Raw genomic sequence first — 27,744 nt, 5'->3', positions numbered from 1 at the left:
CGATTTCAGGAGACAGTTTTGCGACTTTTCCAATAATAGGAAGTTAGGACACACAAGGTCGTCATACCATTCTGGGGTGTACTAGTGATAGTGACATTTGACCAACCACACCCACTTGCCCTGCACAGGGGTTGAGCGGGGTCCGACCCTATGCTATTAGTATTGGCAATTTCGGGAGATTGCAGATTTAGCGATTTTTCAAAAATAGGAAGTTATGACACAATAAAACACAGAAGGCTATAGCCGACCACCACGTGCATGTCAGCTACAGACCCGTGCAACGCTGGGTGGTACCGATAGTTTCTTATAATCTGGCGATCTTTCCCACAAATACCTCCCAGGGGACGAGCCCTCTGTTGATTAGTAAGCCTGCACCCTAAGTTGTTCTGCTGTTTTCCCCTTCTCATAATATTACTGCCTATGGAATTAGAGTTTCTACTCCATCTCATGTGCCAGAAAGGTTTTAAGTTCAGACTTCTTAACCCCCAACCGCTTTCATTTCATCTCCTGAACTTCGCCTCCCTTATCCATTTTAATCATATACATATAATCTCCTTTCTCAAATCTCATTCTATGTCCTATGCGGTACTCAGTTATTTTAATAAATCCCATTCTGCCTCAGATATTCCAAAAAAGTGGTGTTATCATGGGTAGAATCTGAAGTAAATGTACACATTATGAGACGTATTCTAGCTTATGGATGTGATTGTAAACCAATGTCTGTAAATGAACGCACTATATACTATGTTAAATTAAACAAGAGGGATACCAAGGACATTTGACACATGGGTTGTACACATTAAGGCGAGACAAAGTGACAATATTTTTCTGTACTGTTAACTAATGAAATCTCCCCTGTTTTTCTCCCATCTTTTCTCTCCTTCACTTATGCCAATTTTCTTGGGGATTTTTGTCTTGTTTGTCATGTTTCATTATATGGTTTATCTTGGTATTCATGTATACATTGCCCAGCCCTGAGAAAGACCAGTAACAGTTCGAAACGTGTTGGTGCAAGGGCATTTGTACTGTTTTAGCACATAAACGATTTTTAGAAAATTAAATTTAAAAAAGTGATACACCCTTATTGATGGGAATACTTAAATAACCAGACTGCTAATCGTGACTGCAATTCAGATCTAAAGAGTTTAAAACTACTAGGGAGATGTGCATGATATATGGTGCAGTAATTATGTCTTTCAAGTTTGTGGGCTGTGGGGAAGCCTACATGTACCTACCATAGCAGCAGTCCAACCAGTATTGTTATTCCTAAGCGCAGCTGAACTGAGCTTACACCATACCAATCAATAAGTCTCTAGAATGCACAGGACGAAGGCAGATTGAACGGGAGTAAGGCATATGAATTAAGGAAGGAGGTGACTTGAGAGTAGACAACTATCAACTTTAGAAAGGAAGGCGAGGGAGAAGAGAAATAGGATGTCAATTAGAAGGAGATGAGGGGGCCATTTTGTTTTCTTCAGAATATGAATAGTGGTATGTTTGAAGGAGGAGGGAAAGGAGAAAGTAAACGAGGAAAGATTAAGGAGGCAGATAAGGTAAGAAATAATGTGGGGTTAAATCGATAGAATTAGGGATGAGGCAATATGGTCAAGGGTAGAGGCCATAGGGAAAGTAAAGTAGTAGTGTCAGAGTTTGTAAGGAGAGAAAATGAAGTAAAAGATGGGGTGAACTGATGGCTCTGTAAGGTTTGGAGAGACGTTCGAGGTGATGTAATCAGCAAAGTCAGAGGAAGAAAAGGGAGAGGAGTCACAAGAGCATGGAGAGAGCATTTTATTAAGGAGCTGGCAGGTATAGCCGACAGGGATGAGAAAGGCAGTACAAAAAGAATAAAAGTTTTTAGCACTAAGAAGAAGAGAGTCGCAGGAGAAATGAGCAGCAGGGTTTGCAAGATTATTCAAGTGGTGGGTTTTCTTCCAGCGGAGTTCAGCCTTACGAAAGAGAGGATCGGAGGCAAAGAAGGGGGAGAGATATCCAAGGTTGCAGGGGTTTGCAAAAAGGGGAGAAAAGACGGGAGAGATGGACATGACTAATAAATTGACTATTGTGTAGAGTAGATGCAGCTTAGTCCGAAAAAAGTGGAATAATTGCTTGGAGAGGGTTCAAAGCGGCGCAGTCAGGGGCAGAAGTAAAGGGGGAAATGATCAGCAGAGTGCATGATTATCCATCTACTCCTGGCAGAGAAACTGGATTTGAACTCCAATTGGAACGACGAATGCATTCCCTTCACCCTGCACCCCCTATAATTTAGCAAAGATCGACACAACCCATCAATGGAAAAACACTCGACTATACCAGAGGCAGGGGGAAGGAATTTCTTTTAAGTCTGGGAACCCTTTTTCCTTTTTAAGGTATCCGAAAGAGAAGCTCAGAATTCTCTGCTGTCCGGTGCGATTACATCTCTTGAATTTGTTTCACTTTAATTGTGTGCGATTAAGAAAACTAAATAATGCTTCTATCCTTTCCCTGAGGTTAGCATGCTCATGTCTAGCGGGAAGCGTTAGAGAGGACTGGGAGAGACCATTAAGCCGTAGTTGACTACTGAATGTGGTTTTACATTTGATCTATGAAGCCGCAATGCACACTTTTGAAACAAAATAACTATCACAAATGCCACTAGTTTGCCATCTGAAAATTATAACAAACCACTAAATAGTGTCACAAAAACAGGGGAGAAGAAAACGGAACAGAAAAGCAGCATCTGTTTGGCACTGGCTATTAATGAAATGCACGCATTCTACGTTATCATTTAGCTTGGGTGAAGGGTGCGAGCAGCAGGTCATTAATGAAATGCACGCATCGCCATGTAATAAATAATTCAGTAGGGGTGAACGGTGCAAGTTATCATGTGCTATAGTTCATTCACTGTTTGTGATGAAACGGAGGATACTGTTGAGCATTTGCCGCAGATAAACACTACATACCCGCCATAGTTCGAACAGCACTTTATGTTTCTATAAATCAGGTTAATTAGCCCATAGGGAGCATATTTGACATCGCACCCCAGTAATAGCTGAAAAGGCACCCTAAACTGATTTTATAAGCATTACCTGTTGCAGCCCTTCGGTACCGTAAATTGCTCTCATTTCTTCCAGCTCGCGGCTTAGCTCTTCAATCTCGTGCTGCTTCCCAGCCAGTTCATCCTCCAATGTTTCCAGTCGGGTCTGGGTACCCTGCATTTCGTGCTCCGAGTAACTCTCTCCGACTCCGAATTCTTCTTCCTAAATCAAACAAAGTTCGTTAGTAGGCGCCACCGCTTGCAGCAGCTTTCCTAAGTGCGAGCAGACTCTAATACGGAATTCTTCGCAGCAGGAAAATATACCCCATCAAGGAGCTTACTGCCATGGCAACTCGCTTTGTTGCACGTATAATTTGCACCTCAAGAGCGACACACTTCTGGCAATTCTGTATTGTGGTTCGGCTTTAAACGCAAGCGTTGTTCTTAAAACTTTAACAAAGACATAATGAACGTTTATTATTCAGAATCTATGATGCATGAATGGCATTTTAGTGGTCACCTTTCACATTCTTCAAAAATAAAAAATAAATTAAAAAAAAACAATCTAGCGCACACCTTTCAGTCGGGGTATCGCATCACAACGACCGTAACAATTATGTAGAATGCAAATAAATAATTAAATGCTCCAAATAACTTATGCTGTACCACCAAGTTATTTTTTTTACCACCAAGTTATGAATATGTAGTCATGTAGAACAGTCCGTGGGTAAACAACGTGGTCAATCGCATGCAATCTGACACTACTAGCTCAAAGTGTTCGTTCAGTTTAATTTAACATTATTATGGACACTGCACGCGGTTCTTCACTGTGGAAAAACACCGAATGGATGAAAGCCTTAGGGGCATGCCGCCGGACGTTAAATCGATAGTAGAAGCAAATGACCCAGATGAATAACAAGAACATTTAGTATGGACGTGCTGTTAAAGCGTCAGAGAATATCCTCTGACAAGACTTCAGCCCAGAAGAGATTTGCAAGTCCCGAGTTGCGCTAAAACCAAAAAAGGATCATAATGCATTCAGTTGTGAGCTCAATTTCAACCTTTAATAGTTAGGAATATGTGCCTGAGTCAAAAAACAAGACAAAATAAAGCAACTCAGGACTTGCAAATCTATTCTAGTCATTCAAAGGACTGACCAGTCTCAAGACTAAGCCCCAGTTAGCAGCTTACCTAAAGTCCATACAAATCCAAACTGGAAAGCGCCAGTGCTGTTTAAGACTGGTTTCCTTTTTTGACTCAAGACTTCTGCCCAACCAAGAAGAATCCCTGGGTAGCAAGGAACTGCAGAAAGGGTGGCAGCTAATGTGCTCAGCAAGCCAGGATCACAGTAATTAGAAAAGCTTTCTTACGGGTCAGCAACCTAATGTCACTGAAACCATAGCCTAAAAAGGGGAGTCTTGCAGAAGAACAAGTTACTTACCAACTGTAATGTTCTTTTGACTGGATGTTCCTCCCACGTATTCCTCATCTTATGATAATTCGTTATCTCCAGCTTTGCTGCTTTGGAAAAAAAAATTCTCTCGGCAGATGGCGCTGTGCTCGAGGTCGTGGCGTTGATTGTCCCTCGACAGACTCCGTACTCTGTCGACGTCACCGATGGTATAAATAGCTCGAGCCGCGCACGTTGATTCAGTTCTGTTTTTTCAATTAAACATATAGGAGGAACACCCAGGCGTGCCCCATAATTGATGCGCTCTTCGTGAGAGGAAAGTGTAAGAAAACGTAAACTGTACTGTGGGGTAGGATGGGAGGGTCGATGAGGAATACGTGGGAGGAACATCCAGTCGAAAGAACGTTACAGTTGGTAAGTAACTTGTTCTTCGAATGGATTGTGTCCTCCCACGTATTCCTCAATTTAAGATAGACTCCCATAGCAGTGGCAATTTTGGAGGTGGGAGTACCAATTACAGTTTTCATGGACAGAATGCAGAACTGCCTTGGCAAATAACCCCTCACTGGAGGAGGCCGTATCCAAGCAGTAATGCTTGATAACAGTATGCATTGTTTTCCAAGTTGCAGCTGAACAAATATCTGCTGCCGGGACTCCCCTCTTTAGAGCCTCGGAGGTATCCATTCCCCTTGTAGAATGGGCTCGAAGCCCATCTGGTGGGTCTTTTCCGACCAATCTGTAGCATTCAATCATGGCCAAAATGATCCAGCGGGATATGGTCTGTTTCGTTACTGATAAGCCCGGTTTTGTGACCAGTATAACCCACAAACAGTTGGTCATCTTGTCATAATTTAGACATCCTTGAGATGTAAAAACTAACAGTCCTCTTGGGATCTAGTCTGTGCAGTCTCTCCTCTTCCTTGCCCAAATGAGGAGGAGGATAAAATGTTGGTAGTATTAGTTTTTGTGACAAATGGAAGTCTGAAACTACCTTTGGTAAAAAGGAAGGTATAACCTTAAGGACTTATCCTTATAAAAAACAGTATAGGGTGGTTTGCATGAGAGAGCCTGAAGTTCACTAACCCTGCAGGCTGATGATAGGGCCACAAGAAGGACAGTTTTTAGTGTTAGAAGCCTCAATGGACAGGAGTGCAGAGGCTCAAAAGGTATGCAAGTCAAAAATGTTAGTACTAAATTTAAATCCCAAGTTGGGACATGAAAAGGTACTGGAGGGTATACGTTAGTAAGCCCTTTAGGACTTTGGGGAAGAAATAGACCTCGAGCAATGGAACCTAATGTGCAGAGCTGCCACTAGAACATCGCTATCGTGTCAGTACAAATCACATGCCATCAAACTCCTGCATAGGTGGCAATACGACCCCCTCAGACTGTCCAAAATGTCTCAGTCAATGAGTCCGACATGCTGGAGGAAATGTGGGCAAACAGCTAATTACTGTCATATGTGGTGGGGTTGCACACGCATCGAAGTTTTCTGGAACGAAGTACTGGGGTGGATCAAGGAAATTGATGGTATTCAGAGAGATGCTGACCCCTACCTGGTGCTCTTTGTCTTGGAACGAGATGCGGACGAGTGGAACAGAGTGAAAGGCCTGACCCCCCCTATCTACTCCTGGCCGCCAGGGCCCTCCTGGCGATCAAATGGAAATCCGGTACAGTCCCTAGGAAGAGTGAATGGATTGCCCTAGCCACCAACATCTATCTGATGGAAACCATAACGGCCGCTCTGCATGGAAGGGCAGCCCAATATGAAACCCTATGGATGGACTTTAAAAGTCGACACCTAACGCCAGATAATGAGTCCCTATCAGATGAACCTGAGGAGACCTAATGGAAATCCAATGCCCAGGTAGCAGTGACTGGAAAAGAAAAAAAAAGGAAAATCTCTTGATACAAGCGAGCACTGTGTGGTCAGACACTGGAGTCAGAAACATTGCCCAATCAACGTTTGGACGCTCTAATTGAGAAAAACGAACTGGTGCCAAGTTAGGTGAGGGGGGGAGGGGAGAAAGGGGAGTTGTTTTTTTCTTTTTCTTTTTGAGTATTAGAAAATGCACCTTGATTGAAAACTGAGATAACTGTATGACATTGTGAGCTGACATTAAGCTTTTTTTTTTCTTCTCATTTTTTCCGTACCCAATTGTGTCAACCGGTGCATTATTCTGTATGTATCTTGATGTTTCTTTATTGTTCCTTCTTGTTTCTTTTCTTTGCTGTATATGATAAAACCAATAAAAGCAAATAAATAAATAAAAGAATTGAATGATTAATGGTATTTTGAAATATGAAACCTCTTCCGAGGTGCGCTTGAAAATGGACAGCGCAGCAAGGTATCCTTTGATTGTTCCTATCTGGAGCCCCAGATTGGCTAGATGTAATAGAAAAGAAGGCACTACTGGAGTGCCACATTGAAAAGGGTGCACATCCTCATCTTTGCATCAGTTACTAAACCTGTTCCAGCGACATCGGTACAAAGATTTTGTTGCTGGCCTTCTGGCCGAAAGCAAGACTTCCATTACATCATCCGGAAGATCCCAATCCTTGTATCTCAACCTCTCAGAAACCATGCGTGAAGGTTGAGTGTCTTGACCTCTGGATGGAGAACCCAACCTTCCTCTTGCGAGAGAAGATCCTCTCTTTGTGGAAGACGTATTGGAGGGCAGATGGACATGTCTAGAAGGTCCGGGTACCATGTCCTCCTGGCCCAATTCGGGGCAATTAGGATCATGGTTTTCCTGAACTTTCTCAATATCCTGATTACTTGAGGAATCACGGGGACTGGGGGAAACGCGTACAGCAGTGGAAACTTCCACTCCACTACGAATGCGTCTCCCAGAGGTCCTCTTTGAGGAAATTCCCTTGAGCAGTACTGATCGCACTTCCGGTTGATCGCGGTGGCGAACAGATCCACTTGAGGGGTTCCCCAAAGGGCGAAGATCTCCAGAAGGACTTCCAGAGCCAGCTCCCACTCGTGAGAGACCGTGCTCTGCCTGCTCAGAGCGTCTGCCGCCGTGTTCTTCTCTCCGGCTAGGCGAATTTCCGATAGAGAGATTCCTTCTCGTATTGCCCAGAACCATAGCTGCATTGTCTCTCTGCACAGTGGTAGTGACCCTACTCCTCCTCTTTTGTTGAGGTAGTACATGGCCACCGTGTTGTCCGTCATTATCGGGACATTCTTTCCCTCTACAGAGGCCAGAAAGGCCTTCAGCGCTAGTCTGATTGCCCTCAGCTCCAAAAGGTTGATGTGTAGTTTGGACTCCGATGGAGACCAACGACCGCTGATTGTCAGATCATTGGTGTGTGCACCCCACCCCGTGAGTGAGGCGTCCATCACTACTGTTATCTCCGGCCATGGTTGCCAAAAAGATTCTCCCTTGAGAATGTTGTCGTTGCAAGCCCACCATAGAAGATCCTGAGCAACTGCGCTCGGGACTTGCAGAAGATCCGACATATTCCCTGAGAACTGGGACCACTGAGTTCTGAGTGCCCATTGAAGGGATCTCATTCTCAACCTGGCCTCTGGTACTAGGAAACTGCAGGATGCCATGAGACCGAGCAACTTGAGAAAATCGAAGGCCGGTAGACGTTGGGCATTCTGGAACTTCGTTACCATATGCTGGATGTGGAGAGCTCTCACTTCAGGAGGCGAGGCTTTTCCCGAGGAAGTATCCAAGACTGCTCGATAGACTGCTCGATAAACTGGAGCTTTTGGGATGGTATCATATGAGACTTCTTGAAATTGAGGGAGAAGCCCAATTTGTAGAGGAAGTGGCAAGTGATCGAAAGATGTTCCTGAGCTTGTATTGGAGAACTTGCTCTGGTCAACCAGTCGTCCAGGTTGGGATATATGTGAATACCTCCTCTCCTGAGACCCGCTGCCACAACCGCCAACAGTTTGGTGAAAACCCTCTAGGCGGAGGTCAACCCGAATGGCAGAACTCGAAACTGATAATGAGAATTGCCAATCGCGAACCTCCGGTACCTTCTGTGCTTTGGATGGATTGGCACATGAAAGTAAGCATCCTGAAAATCCAATTATACCAACCAATCTTGGAGTTGGAGAGCCTGAAGGATCTGAGAAAGAGTCACCATCTTGAACTTGTCCTTCCTGAGGAACTTGTTCAAGTTCCGCAAGTCCAAAATGGGTCTCAGTCCTCCGTCCTTTTTTGGAATGAGAAAGTATGGGGAGTACCAACCTCTGTTCCTTTCCGCTACAGGTATATTTTGGCAGAGTTGGCTCGCGGTGGATGATTCTGAGGCCTTTTTAGGAAGATGAGACAGTAACCATGGGCTACTGTTTCCAGTGCCCAAGCATCTGAGGTAATGCCCCGCCATTCCTTCAGATGCTGAGAGATCCTGCCGCCCACTGGTGTTTTGTGCAACAGGGTCTCCGGGGGATTTGGAGGCGGCTGCAGGAGTGGCTGAGGGTACAGATGCCGCTCCTGAGGCATATTTTGCACCTCTTCCCCGTGCTCCACGAGGGAAGTTTCTTTTGCCCCTTTGAGAAGCCTGCCCTCTTCCTCTACCAAATGAGGAGTAGTAACGAAAATAACGACCCCTCCAGGAAGATGAGCCAGAATAGGGTTTTAGAGGCTGGCGCATGGAGGCGCTAAGCGATTTGGCTGCCGCTTTCGTGGTCTGAAGTTTTTCTAGGCTTTCATCAGCCTTGCTGCCAAACAGCCTCGAGCCATCAAAGGGCATGTTAAGGAGTCTGGCTTGCACGTCTGGTGCAAACCCCGACTTCCTCAGCTATGCAAATCTGCGTAGCACAATGCTTGCAGCCATGGATCTGCTGATACTATCAGCAGTATCCAGTCCAGAATGGAGACATTCCCCCATTGCCTCCTTCCCGTCTTTGACTATATTCAGGAAGCCTTCCCTTTCCTCGCCTTCCGGAATATGATCAGTTGCTGCCGAAATACAGTCCCACAGGGTATCGGTAAACCTGGCCAGGGTACAGGTGACATTTGTCGATTTAAGGGCCATACTGCCTGACGTGAAAACTTCACGTGCCCTGGCATCAACTTTTTTATCCTCTCTATGTGGAGGGATAGTGGGATATGCAGTTTGCTTTGATGTGGATGCTGCCTGAATGACTAGACTTTCTGGAGTCGGATGCTTGTTTAAGTATTCGGGATCCGTACCAGCTGGTCTGTATTTCTTGGGAAAATTACTATCTGCAGCAGCAATGCTTTCAGGCTTTTCCCAGTTTTTCTCCACCGTCCTCTGAAGAGCTCTGTGAAAAGGGAGAACTGGATCTGTTTGAGGACCTCTGACAATTATATCCGTCATGTCATCCTGTTAAAAAACGGGTGAAGTGTTACCCCAACCCATATACTCAATTACTCTGGTCATAAGACCCCTGTACCCAGCGTCTGCATGCTCTGCAGGATCAGGTCTGGCAAACTAATTCTGGGGAGGTGTCAATCCCACTGGCAGAATGTAGAGTGTCACTCAGGTCTCTCATTTTAGATTCTTGATCAATACGTTCCTCAGGAACTTGCTTTGTGCCATATGAAACTCCAAAAGGAGTAACTTCATCTTCCTCTGAGCCAGATTCCTCATAAATTGAGGACATGGTCTTTAAAAAAAATCTGATCAGGGCAACGGAGTGAATCTTCTTTCTTCCTCTACCATACGCGTTGAAGGAATAGAGAAATCCTTTGAAGTTGTCGAAGGAATCTTCGAAGACTTCGAAGATGACTTCGACACGGGCGTCGAGGTTGTTTTTGGTTTCGATGCCGAAACAGTCGACGCCAATGGCGTCGATGAAATCGTCAAAGCCTTCGACGACTTATGTTTTTATATGGCACCGGAGAGGTGTTCGACTCTCGAAGAGTCCTCGACAACTTGGCGCCGACTCGAGTTTTTCGAGTATCCTCGACACTACCGGTTTTTATCATGGTAGTCTTGGACTTCCCTTTGTCGTCCAATGGAGCGACTTTAGGGGTATGACTTTTACGAGGTTCATTCGAGGGGGTCGGGCCACATTCTCGAATACCTCCATCATCCTTTTACGAAATTCTTCCCATTTTCTGGGAGAATCCAATTTTGTCAGACACCGAATTTCTTCGGTTCACTCTGAAGATGATGAGGGGGATCTACGTCTCCTCTTCATTTTTTTGTACGAAGAAGAAGAGTGTCTCGATCTACTCCTGGATCGAGATCTCTTGGAGTGCCTATGGCGATCCAATTCTCGAATCAGTCGCTTTCTGATGTTTTTTGGACATAGCCTTCCTAGAACCTTCCCTCCCCACCGACAGTTTACCTCTCCTCTCACAAAGAGCTTTCTCGGTCATGGATTGGCAGGAACCACAGTTGTCGGTCCGGTGACTGGAACCGAGACACCAGAGACAAACCCGGTGAGGATCCGTGATCGACATTTTGATCCACAATCTACACACTTCTTGAACCCAATCTTGGGTGTCGAAGGAGTCGACATTTTCTTCACAGAAAATCTCAAGTGCGCCGTTCTCGATAGCGAAGCGATCGGAAAAACGGAACTGAAGCAACGGGCGCGGCTCGAGCTATTTATACCATCAGTGACGTCGACAGAGTACGGAGTCCATCAAGGGACAATCGACGCCACGACCTCGAACACAGCACCCTCTGCCGAGAGATTTTTTTTCCGAAGCAGCGAAGCTGGAGATAACGAATTATCATAAAATGAGGAATACGTGGGAGGACACAACCCATTCGAAATAAACATTTCAATCTGGGGAGACATCCAAATTGAGGATTAGAGTGGAAGAGTCAAAGATATTTTGCTACTGGCAAAGCCTAAGGTAGCCTGGCATTTTTTCCCTGGCAGCTTATGCCCAGTCCTTAGCCACATGCCAGAGAGGGACCCGACCCTTACAGTCCACCTGCAACTAGGCAACCTGCAAAGAAACGAGAGGTTACTCCCTCCCTACACAAAAGTAGATGGGTTACCTAACCATGCGATCATAACCACCATACACCGTTATAGCCACTTCATGTAAAGAGCAACAGGGGACACTCCTGTGGTGATAGTGTTCAGTACAAATATCCATTAACATGTAAGACACCAGGGTAGGGTTCAAAGTCCCAAGAGGATGCCCTTTTCTTTAGCAATAACAAACGTTATCCCAATCCCAGCTGATACAGCCTATGATCGCAACGTTAAATTCATTTCTAACATCTTGAATGGTCATTCCGCCTATGGTGGAATGTGCCACTACTTAAATATTAAAAACACGCAGATGCTAGGGACTGAGTCTTATTGACCAATCACATTAATCGATATAGAAGCAAATGTGTATTACAAAAACCTCACTATCACACTGATGAAGCTGCTGGCTGCCCTCCCTGAGCCAACAGGATTTATAGTGAGTAGATGCACACATGATATTATTAGGAGAGTTCTCAAATTAATAGAGCTTGGAAGTGAATTAGAAATTGGGGTGGTGTGACTTGATGCTCAACAAGGCGTTTAATAGACCGATTATGCCTTTATTCAGAAGAAAGGAAGCTTCAACTTTGTCCTGGCCTTCTCTGCCTTCGTTCTGGATGATTTTTTAATATCATCCACAGATCTGTATAAACTAAAATTATACTAAATCCATTTGAATTACAAGTGGCACTTGTCATAGTTCCCCCTTATCAAGGTTCATATTTGCAATGACTGTAAAGTCTCTAACCAGGAGAATTAGGGGGAATAGAGCTATTAGGGGAAGCTATTCGGGAAATCGAATAAAGTTGCTTCAGCCACAACTGATTTTTCTGTCCCAGATGGCCGATTAGCCGACTTCTATAAAGCATTCTCTGAAACTCTGGCACCACGTATTCTGCAACTACATAAGAAGGCAGTCATTGCTGAAACTCAGACATCCAATCAAGAAAATATTATATTCTTTCTGAAGCTAGGCAAGCCCCCTCTACCGCCCTTCATAGCTTTGGATTGTTTCATCCACTTTCTATGCTAAAGTATAGAGAATACAATACGGGTCAGAATTATCGCTAGGAGTCTTTTACTCTTTGTATTTGATTTTATTTGTATTATTTATAGTGCAAACCTAGCTTGAGAGAAGCAGAGCAGTTTACAAAGAATTGTGCTTGGCATTTTATACAGTAGCAAAGCACTGTGGGTGAAGAGGGAGGGATTTTTATTTGTCTGGCAGGTATTGTTGAAAGAGACACGTCTTTAGTGTTTTGTGGAAATGGAGGATGGTGGGGGCATTTTGAGCCTCTGCTGGGAATGAGTTCCAGATGGTTGTAATGCAATGATACACCTGAACCAAATCCAGGGCATTCCACTGGGCTATTCCAATCAGGAGAATGTTTAACACAATCTGTTTTCGGAATTCTGTTGATTGGAATGATTTATCGATGGTGCTGGAGCTGTTTGGACATATTATTATTCACTGGATGAAGCTTCTATATACTGCACCTAAATCTAAAATTGTTAAAAACTCCAATCTCCCAGAAAGTTCCAACCACCAATAGGAACACGACACGGTTGCCCTTTATCACATATTTTATTTGTGCTTACAATTGAACACCTGGATTCTATACTGTGCCAGAAACACCTGCATCGAAGTATTGTATATTCCATATTCACTTCTCTGGTTAAAGAACTGCAAAGGTTAGCCATGTTTTGCACTTGGAAGAATTGTGAAGGTTAGCCATGCATCATACCTAGAAGATTTATGAAGGTTAACCTTGTTTCAAACCTATCCCCTGGTCGCCTCATTATAACCCACGTGCACTGCATCCCCTTCGGTCAAAAACCTAGGGTTCACTTTCAGGTCAGACTTGACCCTCTCCTGTCACATCAATGCTGTCTCCAAATCAAGCACCATCCAGTTCTGCATCCTCAAGCGGATCTTGCCATATCTCTCCTACCGCTACAGAGTCTCCGCAATCATGGCAATCTTACATGTGTGACTAGATTACTCTAACTCCCTCTACTTAGGCAGAACTGCATATCAACTCCGAAAACTCCAACTGATCCAAAACTCTGCTGCAAGCCTCCTCGCTGCACTCTCCACCAGAGAACACATCTCCCCTGCTCTCAGGATACTTCACTGGCTGCCCATCAGCCAACAGGCCTCTTTCAAAGCCATGTACATTATCCACCACGCCATCTACAAGAAAGTCCCTGAATTACTCCAAAACAAGGTAACACACTACCGCCCCACCTGAATCCTCAGATCAGGCTCCCCCCTTTAAAAAGTCCTCCAGACTTGGAGGTGCCTGTTTCTCAGTCCTTGCACCCACCTTCTGAAACTCCCTCCCTCTCACACTCTATCCCATAGAGGATCACCTAGTCTTTAGGAAAGCCCTCAAAACCTGCCTGTTCCCACCGACATTTTGAACCCTCCCTTTCCCCCCCACCCACTCCCCTACCACTCGCACACTACCTTCATCCAGCAGTCACCTCCCCCCCACAAACTCCCGCCCACATATCCCTCTCTCAACTACCTGCCTCATCTCTCCATCTTTTGTACTCCGCCGTCTCAAACCCCACTTTGGGGGCCGCCAACCCTATACGGAGGACTCCAGAAGGTAATCCAGTGACATGCACATGATAAGAATCCTGACAGTGGGCCGGGTATGGCACCCATATGGGCTCGGAGGGTGGGCAATGCACTGCACTTAAGCTGCACCTTAGAAAAATCATTTCATCGCCCGGGAGGACGATAATCAGGCACATCAGATCCCTCTTTTATAGTCAGCATTGTACTGTATGTAACTGTAAAGCACATGAGGGTTGGTCATACCACTCTAAGAAGGCAGGATAGGGGGGCCTTGTTTGCACGAGAAGGAACCAGGGTGAGTACTTAGATCGTCTGTGAAACATAGCATTTATCTTTGATGGAACCGAGGATGTAGACATTGTTGTTTGTATAGCTAAACCATTTTCTCCCTTTGTACACCGCACCTTGTTAACTTAGCGGAAGGCACAGGCTCATTCCACACACACTGCACTCACACAGAATGATAATAATTAGGTATTTATAATGCACCTATAAACAATGCGTTTCGAGGCGCAACAAGACAAGTGAGTGGGGGAAACAGGGAGGACAAAAACAAAAACGATGTTACAAGGCCTTGTTACATTCGGATCATGCAAGTGCAGTAGAGGGAAGAGCAGGGTAGAGGGGGTTGTGTGGGTGGTGGGGACGGGGTGCCGGTCCGGGTGGCAGCACCTGTGATAAGAGCGGGTGCCAGGGGAGGCCAGGTGGACAGAGCAGGTCTAAGCAGAGAGTGCAAGAGAAGGAAGGTCCATGCACTAAGTGCGTGGTAAGGGGCTGGAAGGGCTACAAGGATGCAGGCACAGCCAGGCTAGTGCGGGGGCCCAGGCCGGCAAGTGCAAGTAGGGGGAGGGGGTCAGGGGTAGACTGCATTAGGGGGACCTGGTTCCATGTAAGAGTCTGAGGGAACCAGGCAGCCAGTCAAGAAGCAAACATGGACATTAGCAGGGGAGTGGCAGAGGGAAGGCGGAAGAGAAAAGGAAGGTCTTGAGAAGCTTGCAGAATTTAAGGAGATCCGGCTCAAGTCTGAGAGGGGCAGGGAGGTACTTGCGGAGGAGAGAGATTTACCCCCCCACTCTCTGCTTGGAAAAACGTCTGATCTGCAAAGCATTTGAGCTAGACGAACAAAGGATTCTAGCAGGGAGGTATTTAGGGAGAGTTGGGTGTAGAGGGGACCCAGGCCCCAGAAAGCCTTGTGGATGATGCAGAGAGTCTTGAATTTAATCCTAGCAGCAACCAGAAGCCAGTGGAGAGATTTTGGGGCTGGAGAGATGCAGTCCCTGGGCTTGAGGCCAAGAATAAGTCTTGCAGTCCTATTCTGGATTAGTTGTAGGGGGCAAAGGGAGGAGTTAGGCAGATTAAGAAAGAGGCTGTTGCAGTAGTCCCAGCCTGGAGAGAACCAAATCTCTGGAGACATTGAGTTTCTGGGGCAAAGGTGAGGAAAGGCAGAATGTCTCTAAGGAGGTGCAGCTAAAGGTGGGCATTCTTGGCAAGGTCTGTGATGTGAGGAGAGAAGGAGATAGAGTCGTCGATGACCTCAAGGTTTTTTGCCTCACAAAAGGGTGAGGGTAGAGGGCCCATGGAGGACGGGCAGAGTGTGGGAGGGAAGAAGGGAGAAGGGGTCCCAATGAGAAGGATCTCTCTCTCTCACTGGCATTAAGGCAGAGATCGTTAGCAGTGCACCATGCCTGAATAGCTGACAGGCAATCAGGAATGAGCGAGAAAGAGAAGAAGGCAGAGGAGGGAAGCTTGTAGGAGAGCTGTGGGTCATCCGCATAACACTAGAAGTTAGGAGAGAAGGCGTTAATCAGATGGGCTAGAGGGGCCAGGTAGATGTTGAAAAGCCAATGCGAGAGGCTAGAGTCCTGAGGGACTTCGCAGGTGGAGAGTTAGATGGTTGAGAGTAAAGGGCCCAGTTGAACCTGGGAAGGTCGGTCCAAGAGGAAGGAGGTCAACCAGTCCAGAGCCAGGTCCGTGATGCCAAGGGTATCACAGAGCCGATTTATCAGGGTGGCATGATTGACTGCATCAAAGGAAGAGGAAAGGTCGAGAAGGATGAGAACGGAGGGATAGCTGAAATCTTAGATTAGAGAGCAGGTCTTCACAGGTGTTCAGGAGAGCAGTTTCTGTGCCTCTGTCAGCTCTGAAGCCAGACTGGTGGTCGTGGAGACAACCAACAGATTCAGTGTGGTGGATAAGTTGGGAGATGGCCAGCTTCTCCAAGAGTTTGTCCAGGAAGGGGGTAATTAAGATAGGGCAGTAGTTTGCCAGACAGGAGGGGTCGCCAGAAGGCTTTTTAGGGAGAGGATGCACAAGGGTGTGTGTGATGAGTGAGGGGAAGGTTCCAGTGGCAAAAGAGCGATTGCAGAAATCGGCCAAAGCTGTAGTAAGGGAGACAATGTTATCCTTGATCATTCTGGAGGAGCAGGGGAGCACCTGTTTGGATGAGACTTTTCATCAAGCGGACTTGTCTAGAAACCTCATAAGGTGTTATGGGAGAAAAAGAGGAGAATAGGAGTGGGGAGGGGAGGAGGTCCAAGGGAGACATGAGAGCAGATGAGGGAGAAGGTTGAGGAGTAGAGGAGAGTGAGGACAAGATGTCCTTAGTTTTAGAAATGAAGTGAGAGGCCAGAATAGTGCAGATGGCCAAGGACGGCAGAGAAGAAGTAGACACTGCAGTAGGGTTGGCGAGTTCCTTGCAGATTTTGAAATGTTCTGCCGTTTTGTTAGTGGCTGCAGAGATGCAGGCTTGGATATCAGCCCTCTTCTTCGAGCAGATGTAGCCTGTATTGCCTTATATAACACAAGCACTACTGCACAACACCTCTGCCATTAGAATGAAGCTACCTTTAACAACAACAATTCGAACTGTAGCTTCTCACATAATTCACCCCCTATTTAGCTCATAGTTTACCTCTGCTGCGCCCATCCACACGCCAAGACATGGGTGACTAACAGGGTTTTGGCCAACTTCACATAACTTTAATGGCTGAATGCACACACGCATAATAGCCCCTCCCAACGTCTACCAAATTGGTACCTCCGAGGGCGTTCAACCAACAGCGCGTTGGAACCATAATTATGGTGGAAGGTGCTCTACAAATGACAAAATTAATGAATGTATGACACTTAGAAGAAATGCAAAGGTTAGTCATGTTTCGCACTTGAAAGAATTGTGAAGGTTGGACATGTTTCACAGTCGAAAGACTGATGGGGATTGATCATAATTGCACCCAGAAGATACTTGAAATTGTAATCATACGTTCCAGGGCGACAGCCTGTCTAATGCCCTTAGAAGATGCACTAGGCCAGCATGTTCTTTCACACCTAGAAACAACCGCCTTTTACAGATGGCCTTAGCACTCAACTACTTAAAAAAACAAAGCTACATACGAGCCTTAAGGTACGTATACACGCATTTCTTCAGTGAACTTGGGCCACAGGCACAGCTACCCACCCACATGCATTAGAATGCAGCGACGCCCTACAAGAACAATTCAGGTCTAGCTGGACACAACACTCCTTCAGGCTTAAACACAGTGCCCAACACCCCTTCCATTAGAATGCAGCGACGACCTACGACAAATTCATTCTAGCTGACCAATTAACTAATCTTTCTTGCTATCACACATACTCTTCAAAGCGGCAAAGTGGTGGCTAAGTGGAGTATTTGGTCCAGTATTTTTTCCCCTCTTTACTGCTGTGGGTGTGACTCCTACCAGGACTGGACTTTCAAGGACTTAAAAGCCCCAGTATAGCTGTGGCATGTGGAGCAGCAAAGTGGTGGCTATGTAGAGTCCTTGGTCTTTGCTGTCTTGGGAGCCGTGGGAGTTGGACAAACGAAGGCAGAACCTGTCCTGGGCTGTGGTGAGTAACTATCAACAAAGTGAGTATGGGGCTGGGCCCTTTGAGCCTGTGCTACTTGTCACATAATAGAACTGCACAGCAAAGAATCTATGTTGAACGCAGCTCTTTGTTAATCATGCTTTAGGCAGTAAGAGATGGCTAGATCGGAACTAGTTCATTCCCTACAGTTGTTGTGTGTGATTAACGAGTACATTGGGCAGTCCGCCAGAACTCGACTTTAGTAAAAAAAATCTGAGCCTGTCTTCAGTATAAAACCATAAGACAACCTGGGTATTCACCTCAGTTACTCATTTATTGTAACCAGCTGGCAACACAAATGAAGCAAAGTGCATCGCACAAGTCTACACTGCAAAGTGCAAAAATCAGAACCACAGGTGTAGCAAATAAATCAACCCCAATCACTAAAGAAAGCCCAAACCAGCTAAAGTAATGGCAAATAGCATCATTAATAAAAACTCAATCAGCAATTGCAGGATTTTTTCCAGCAAAGCTTGAAAGAAAGGGGAACCGATGCAGACCCTCCTCTGTGTCTTCTACGGATACATTAGATCAAACACCCTCCAACACTATCGATAACAACAATTCGCTATTGAAGCTAGTGGTGGGGCTGCAAAGAGCTTACTGGGTGGAGAACAAACTTTAACCACCGAAAATCCTGTGGAGGACATATTAGATATGAATCTATCTAACTCCCCGGATTTGGTTGCTCTTGTTTCATCTTCGGATTCATTGGAAATCTACGAAAGCAGAACTAGCGAAGAATACATTACCGAAGGGGGGAGGCATCTTGGCATAACAACACAATCACACCTAAATACATAGATGTCATCTTGGCAAAAGTGGACGCTCTAACATCTATGCTGGCCACTGTGGCAAAAGATCAAATGGGACTAAAAGCATTATTGAACAAACTCCTAGATATAACTCAGGAAATGGCTACAAAAACACCCCGCCTCAAAATCCAATTGAGAGGAAAATTGCGAAAAAACCTCTAAAGAAGAAAATGCTTAAACAGCTACTGGAGGGTTCAGTACGCACACGGTTGCACCCTGCCCTTTCATCCATGATACTGTCGACCTGGATACTATTTGGGACTATGAGGAGATCCACATTCCACCAGACCAGAGTAAATGCTGCAACACAGAAAAGACTGAAACGGCTAAAACAGCAACTACCAAATGGGTCATATTTGAAACAGTGACAATCCAATAACAGCAATCAGAGTGAAGAAAACAGTGCCTCACTTATTTGAAGCTAAACGCCAGTCACAAGATAAGAAATATACAGTTACTAACAAGCTCCTTAATGGGTTGATGGGCTAAGTCCAGTTGAATGGCCACACTCCCATATCAAAGACTCCCAAAAATGTAACATCTTTTTCCAATGACAACAGTGCTAGTCAAAAAGCTGAAATAATATGCGACTGTCACAAGGAGCAAACCCATAAACATCTAATAACACAGGATCCCAATAGCTTGAGTAATCAATTGTCTACCCAACAAACGGGATTTAATGCCAAATTGACACTCATTCACCAACGGATAAGATGAGTATGCCATTGATAAGCTCTAAAACCTAGGGAAATGGATCCTATCAGAAGAAATAAACCCAACAGCCTATATAGCCCTTTCTTAAATAGGACTAGACTTTGACATTTGTTTGGGCAACTACCATACTTCGAAATGATCCATACATCAGACATTTGAAAATAGAGCTTCCGGCTGTACACAGCTTAAGCAACTGGGCTCTGCTGGAACTCTCGTCACCTCTGATCGTTGCTCTTCTCAGGGCGCATGCTGGCTCTCAAACAATTGGGACTTTCCATGATCATCTGCCGTAAGGCAAAGTCAACAAGCCCATTTGTGAACCCTTCAACATTTATCAAACATGGCTATTACGACAAGGGCACCTCAACCTCTGACAGAGGGACATTACGAGATCTTTAAAATAAAATTGATTTGGGAAACAACGGACCGCAAGCAGTACAATATTGGAAACCTGAACAAGCAATTAATGGAGCCAAGTGACTTACATACGAGAATGATCGCCTAAAATGGCTACATTGGAATATTCGTGTGGCTACCGCTCTTTCTTATCACATCCAGTGAGGGTTAATCCAGACATTTTTATATTACGGGAGACATGGTGTACTAGTGAATTTGAAATTCACAGTTTTCAGACCATTCACAATAACACTGTTCCGTTCATCTGGGGCTGCACTAGTGGTGGCCCGGCCATAGGAGTAAAAACACAGTTCACCCTAACACAGTTCCCTAAATCGCTTCTTTCTGCCTTTGTTTAATCAGGAATTTTAAAGCCCTTTAAGAAGGCCTTCTACCTATCTTTAGTTATAAACATCTATAATCCCAGAGGGGACTCCCAGACCAAACACATGCACAGTGTCATAAATTACATAATACTGCAATGGTACAAGCCCTCTCCCAGTGGACATATCGTTATAGCAGGTGACTAACAGTAGGCACCTCCACCAGCTCAGTCACTTGAAATCAGAAACTAACTGTTATTGGTCACGCCTCGTTGGATTTTTTGATCTTGTATACCTTTCTTTTGCTGTTAACAAACCTGGAACGACCATTGGTGCTTGGTCAAATGGAATAACATTGCACAGACTGTGTTCTTAAAGAAAGATGCAACCCTGTCAAAATTTCATTCACTGATATAAGTGACCATGCTATACTAACCAGGTCAATAGATATGGAGTCAACTATTACGGTATTTCTACATATTATCCCCACCAAAAATATCGCCGTACATATGGTCGTTTGCCTCGCCATAGGCAATATTTTTGGGGGGATAATTTGTGGGAGCACGGGTTGCGGGGGTGTCCCCCCATATTTAACAATAATGCAGGGGTTGCCCGATCCACGGCACAATATTGCCGCAAAAATATGCCGATATTTTTGTATCGTGATATTTTTGCAGGGATATCAACACATGGAACCACTATAACCAGTAAATGCAGAAAGTTGGATATTATATCCAATATACAAGGTAATAGATTATTGTGGTCCACCAAAAATATAAAGATAACCAATTACTTCCTTCTCTACGACTCAGAGCAAAGCCGGTGCTTTGCAGCAGCTAAATTGGGATCTGGCGAGTTTCACCTCTATTGTGACCCAAAAGGTCTTGGAAAAACAGGAACAGGGTGACCCACTATGATGTGAAGAAACACGATGGGCCATTTGATTCAAAAATAGATGCAAATAAATGGGCACTGAGAAGTGATTAGCAGCCATTAGAGGTCTTTATGAGCTAACCCCAACCCAAAAACGAGAACACATCACTAGATTGTCTAACCAGTATAATAACTGGTTAAAACAGCATAGCAGGTTGACCAGTCATTCTAGCTGGATGAGAATATTTGCTTGGCTAAGAAAAGCCAACTCACACCAGTTTTGGGCAAGATATGATTTCCGTAAATCCACCTATAGAGCTCAATCTAATTTTAGAGGATAATTGGCCGATCTACATACAAGAGCTATAAAAATTATGCCTTCTTTCCCGGTTTCATTGCCGATACATCGTGCTACAGCAACCCCCATATGGGATTTGCTATTGAAGAGGATACCTTAGTGAATATTATAACAAAACTTAGGGCATCCCGGGCACCAGGCCCTGATGATATCCCTAACGTGGTATTTAAAAGACACCCAGAATTATGGGAAAAGATACTAAAAACGTTATACAAGCATGTTGTTTCAACAGGCTGCATCCCTCCAAGTTGGCAGAAATCTATACTGGTGCCCATTTTTAAAAAACCTGGTCGTAAAAAAACATGCGTTTAGCAAATTCCAAACAGGATTTAGGAAAGGGTATAGCACAACCACAAATATTTGCACTCTCCAGTATCTAATCGGGGAATATAGTAAGAAATTGGGCAAGTCATTGTATTGCTGTTTCATCGTTTTCTCTGAGGCCTTTGATTACATATCTCGGCCTATTCTATGGCAAAAATGAAAGAAACTTGGAATCGATCCTGCTCTATTGTACCACATACAGCAATTGTATACGTACACATCAGTCACAGTTCGAATAAACAATTCAGGAGATCATACTTGTTATTTACAGGGTTGTGAATTGGGCCCTCTCTTATATAACTTATACACCACACATCTCGAGCAAGAACTTCAGCAGGCTAATAACTTTGCCCCAAAAATAAATGGTGAGCCAGTAGTATGCTTATCATATGCCGATGATACAATCTTACGCGACCAAACCCCAATTGGTCTTCAGCTAACTATACATCTGTTGGTAGCATGTGCACAAAAAATGGCATGAGTGTGAATACTTCCAAAACTAAAACAATGTGTCTAAGCAACCATAAATCAGGTAAACACCAATTTGTGCAGAAAGTACAGAATGTGGCACTGGAGAGTACCAAGCTGTACGTATATCTAGGTTTTCTGGTGATGGCTAACCCCAAAATGCTGGAATATGCTGAACCTATCACCGAAAAGATCTGGACAAAGTGGTTGGCCTGAAACATTATGTTGCTAATTGTGGGGGACACAATATAGAAGGCTTGCTCGAGATCTATCGTATGAGTATTGTCACGTCAATTCTGTACGCCTTAGAAACTCTTCCTCTTGCCCAGGTACGTTGGTTAGATAAAATAGAAGGTAAACTACTTCGGTCTATGATGAACCTACCGAACACCACACCTGTAGAGGCATTAAGATTAGAATATGGTCTGCAGTCATAGCACTTTACTATACCCAAAATGCCTATAAACAAGTAATAACATGAATGAACTATATCAAGCCTTAGGCAAGCAAGTAGAAGAAGGTAGAAACATGCCTTGAAACACTTGTGTATAGGTGCATTATAAATGCCATATCATATCTTCTCATAACACGAAAAATAGCTTTATGACAGAATTACAAGTCACTGCCTTAGGGCATCTTAACGCATTAGAATATGAGGCGAACATTCTTGACACTGAACCAAATTATGAATTAAAAATAAAACAAATCATTATGTGGGGGGTCGAACTAAGAACGTTGATGCCCTTCATGGGAAAGGAAAAAAAAATACTCACACCAGAGCTTCCCCTTTTTTATACCATGTAGCTATCTGACTAAATATTGTTCTATAGGTTTAAAGCGCTTTATTTTGCTCTAGTGTTTTAACTTGCTTCATACAAAATAGGTGACAGGCTCATGGTCAAATTCCCCCTTATTAGAAAGTGCCGCCTATGGAGGAACAAACTTGAGACAAGGCGACACCGATTAACATCATACCCTGTATTGAACACATGTTACATAAAAGGCTATTCGAAATTTGTTTCTAAAATGGAAGATATTTATGGGGATCACTTTTTGGTCAACTATTCGTGGACCGCATTCTTTAGTAATTATGGCCACGGCATACAAAGTATGGCAGGAGCTTCTGAGGAAGGTTGTCTAAACGCTACAGTTTAGACAAATAAAACAGTCATGTTAGTTCAGACAGTCGTCCTTTTGTATTATTTTAATGTGATATATGTTATTATTTAAAAATGTATTAGTTATGAGCTTTTGTATTCCCGATTTTTATATAACTGTTGGTGCTAAAAGTTGTTTATAAATAACTAAAAGCACAATAAGAAAAACCACATATTCCTCTTCACCGAGCACCCATCCATGTGTCCGACTTCATGGGTAGCTTTACGGAGCCCAACTGGCCCTATTAACACCTTATCTTGGCACACACAAATTGTAGCCTACAAACTACTTCCTATGCCGTGAACTTCGGTCCCCCGAAGGCATTCCCACTAAAAGCACGGTGAGGCCATATTAATGGGATAAAGGCGCTATTCATATGACGACTACTACTACTGCTTCATAAACAAGACATGGTCTTCTATGCCAATAACCCACAAACTCCTCTAGATCCAATACTGTCTAAGATCAGATGTTTCCATCTGCATGCTGTAATCACAATCAATTGAAGTAAATCAGAATTAAGGCAAATAACATCCCTAGTACTACTAACTCTTAAACACTAAGATTTGTGATGGTTCCCAGGCACATTTACTTTGCTGGTTATTATATCAGGTATTCGATTAAGTGCAGACACCAATTCATTTTCTCCCCTGTGCTTACACAATCGGATCGGATACGAGATCGATCACATTAGCCATCTCAATGACTGGAAATGCAGTGGTAGTAAAAATATCACAAACTAATTTTAGTTCAAGGCTACTCGGTTGTACCACACACCCTAATCCTTTGCAAATTTGAAACCCTTCCTTTCAAGATTACTATGGAATGGGAATCAAGCAAGACTGCGCAGGGGAATTCTTACGAAACCACACCCAAGAGCTGGACTAGCCATCTCAGATCTATTTGGTCATTACCTGGTGTTGCAGGCTCACTTTGCAATGTGCTGATTCAGAGAGACAAACAAATCTACCACACATGTAAGGAGAGTGGTTATTGGCTAGGTTAGCAGCCAAAATACACGAGGGATGTAGATCCAGGGTCGAGCGCACATTAGTAATGGCATGACATTCCTAGGGTACTACACAACAGGGTGATTGGCTGTTCTCAGGCCTTAGCTGTAACGTTTGACCCAGCTATTTTATAATGGCATTGGCTTAACATACGGTCACACTTACAGTCAGATCATTTTTTTAATAAGTAATTCTTGAGACAGCACATACTACAGCACTAAAGGAGGAAGGCCACAATCCAGTTTATGCGACTTGTGTTCATTGTAGCTAGAAGGGTCTAAATGGAATGGATGTAAAATTGTCCACCAAAATGAGATCACTGTCTCAAAAATGCATTATATGTGTATGTACATATAGACATACACTTGAACGACATTTGTAATATTCACAATCAAGGTTGACAACCTCAAGATGAATGAGGACGCCTTTGCACTTGTGTTCCCTTCAAATCAGATACCGTTTTGGATGTGCAGGGTAGGTAGACGTGATATCCTGCCAGTGACACTCATCTTTCCGTTCTAGGTTATATTTGCCAAATGGCCCTTTGTTACCCAAGCATATTATGTATTACTAGTACAGTCTGACCTTGCTGTCTGGTAATCCTTGCTTTAAGCCGGTAAAATAGCTCAGCGGGTTGAGCGCTCGCTGCTGCGATCTGAGCGTGATCTGCAGGTCGCAGGTTCGAATCCCGGCAAGGCCAACTCAGCCTTTCATCCTTCCGAGGTCGATAAATGAGTACCAATTTCGGTTGGGTGATATTGTATGTAAATACATGCTCTGTAAAGCACTTTGGATAAAGGTGCTATATAAATAACACAGTATCATTTATTCTTAATTTATGATGGCGTCTACTGTGATGGTGCATATGAGTGGAGAGTGTTTATTTTAATGCATTATATACTTGCTATTGTGTCATTCATATTCGGGAGGATATCTTAGGTGCAACGTGCTCCCCATTGGAAGCAAGACGACAAGGAGCAACACGGATTTGATCCCCGGTCTGCGCTTAGAAACCTCTGGGTATTAAGCGCGCGTTATAAATAACCTATCATATCATGTTAAGACTGGGATTGGCTGTAATTTCCTTTGTGTACGTTTGTGTCTACATAATACTAGAAAGTTCATAAAAACATTAAAAAAAAAGAAAATGTGCACATGTATTGGCCTATATGATTGATTGATCAATTTATTTATAGAGCGCTTTAGCGTTGTTGGACTATAGCCTGAACGTTTTGCTCATTTTTGCTAGCCGGAACTGGATGAAGGCCAAAAATCTATTGTGTGAGCCACCACCCTTGAAGACTGACTGAGTAGGTCAGGGTAACAGTCTGATAATTGACCCCTTCCCATACAATGGAGGATACTTGGCAGTCCAGCCAAGGTCGCCTACCAGGGACCTCTGGGCAGAGTCAAGTTTTTTAGGCAGGTGGTACTCATGAGGAGGGATCCCCCCTATGGGACAAAGGTCAACTATCCGGGTCGAACACAGTATGTCCACACTGTACCACAACCTCCCTCCTCCTCCTCCTCCTCCTACCCTGTACAGGGTACACTAGTTTCCCACACTTCTATGTATATGTGTAGGGTAGATAACCCAACCCTCATGAGAAACAAAGACGAGGAATAGCAGGGACTACCTAACTGAAATAAACTGGAAGATAGGGACGAGGAACAGTCTAGTTGACCCAGTAGAGATTGACTATGTCAGTACTGGGATGAAAAAGCAGCCTTCTTTACTAGATTTGTGGTCAGTGACAATGGCATACTCAGATATGTTCAGGGATAGATTGATTTCTGGATATGATACAGCACTAACAATAACTGTTGTACAGGTACTAGAAAGAAGTGATATACTTTGAAAACACTGTTTACTTAAATGTGTGCTCTACGACTGGTCCGCGGCCCTCCTTGTTTGAAGGAAATTCGGTGCTCTAGATTATGAAGCTGTGTCTGATTTACAAATGGGAAACGTTTTGAGGATTGTTTCTCGTTTTTGTTTTCTCTGTAATGAAAGCATTCAAGTTCTTAATTTTTTTTAAAAAAGATTCTTTTTTAGAAGAGTGAATGTTAGTTAAACTTTCTTTTTCTTTTCTAAAAGGTAATGTCTTTTTTTCTGTTATGTATTTCTTTTAAATACTTCTCTTTTTGTAAAAGGTTCTTTGTAACCAAACAATAAAAAAATTGATGAAGATGATGTATGGAACCATGAGGAAGCCCCACAGAACCAAAGTAAGTGTTCAAGTCAATATGGATAATGAGCATAAAAAAGTAAGGAGGGACTCGAAAGAGTGTTCAACCCTTCCTGGAGGAACCCAGAGAGAAGTCATCCCTGGAGGAGCAGGAGAGCAGAGGAGTTTGAAGACAGCATCTGGGAAGCTTACCAACCTGATGGAAACCTCAGTTACCGTTCTCGGAGGTTGGATGGCCCGGAAAGCTAGGTGAGCCAACCTCCAGACGACAAAGACTGCTGTGTGCCGCGTTTGAAGGTCAACACGCTCCCGTTGAGGAGCAGAGTGCAGCAGAGCCGCCGCAGCACATGGGAAGGCGAACTAAGACTGCAGAGACCGATGAGAGGCACGACAAAGCCGCACTCCACCCGGAGAGCGTAGGCTAGGCCCTCACAGGTACTAGGGTTGCCGGAATGCGTGGTGGGGGGCTCTAGAAGATTTTGAGGAGTAGGAAAGTCAGGTCTGGAACTCACACCAAATTAAGAAGAGCATCACAAATCCTCTTCTTTGGCACAGTATCTGGCAGAGGAGTGAGTCAGGCACAGCAGAGCAACCAATGAGAGAAGTACAGGTGTAGGGCACACACCCAGTTGAGAAGAGCATCATGAATCCTCTTCTTTGGCACAACACATGACAGGAGAGTGAACCAAGTCTTCCAAAAGAAATCAGCAGAATCCTAGGGGTCTGGACCCACAATTACAGTCCAGTAAAACAAGATGGAAGGAAGACCAGGTAAAGAGAAGTATAACCCCGGTAGCGTAGAACTGTGAGAATGCAGTATGTTAGGCAGATTTCAAAAGCACAAACATCAGAAAGGGCATCATGGTGCTAAAAACTGGAAGGAAAATGTAGCCCAAAAGAAAGAAACTAGAATAGGAACGTTTTCAAAGAAAGACAAAAAGCTAGATGATCCTGTAGCGCACAAAGAGAGAGTGTAATCGTATTCCAGAGTTGACAAACCAAGCTCACCTGAGGAGTCATCAAAAGAGACGAAGACAGCTTAATTTGCAGATTGTTTGCCACAGACACAGGCTTCAATAGAGGGCCAAGCACAGAAGGCTAAAACGCAAAAGGTCCAGAGAACAGTACCAGAGGGAGGGCGCACCACCAGAATCTCAGTTTTATCACCGTTAAGGCGAAGCCAATTGTCGCTCATCCAGGTGTTGACTGAATGAAGGCAGTAGCGACAGCACTCAGTGGTGTCAGGGAGTGAGAGATCGAAGCGACCCAAAATCTGGGTGTCATCCGCATAA

At 44.2% G+C, this 27,744-nt stretch overlaps 1 protein-coding gene across 3 annotated transcripts in view; it reads right to left on the bottom strand.

The window, feature by feature from the left end:
• The window catches only part of AKAP9 (A-kinase anchoring protein 9), a 2,953,299-nt gene that overhangs the window by 2,546,661 nt on the left and 378,894 nt on the right, over nucleotides 1–27,744 (bottom strand). For all 3 annotated transcript variants that reach the window (XM_069648423.1, XM_069648424.1, XM_069648425.1), the window contains one exon: nucleotides 3,066–3,236. In XM_069648423.1, the coding sequence (XP_069504524.1) occupies nucleotides 3,066–3,236 (171 nt within the window). The remainder of the gene's footprint in view (nucleotides 1–3,065; nucleotides 3,237–27,744) is intronic.

Source organism: Ambystoma mexicanum, chromosome 2q, assembly GCF_040938575.1.
Source record: "Ambystoma mexicanum isolate Mex_15411 chromosome 2q, UKY_AmexF1_1, whole genome shotgun sequence".
Lineage (NCBI taxonomy): Eukaryota > Metazoa > Chordata > Amphibia > Caudata > Ambystomatidae > Ambystoma > Ambystoma mexicanum.
The sequence above is the reverse complement of the archived record's forward strand: the minus strand, read 5'-3'. Positions and strand labels throughout refer to the sequence as shown.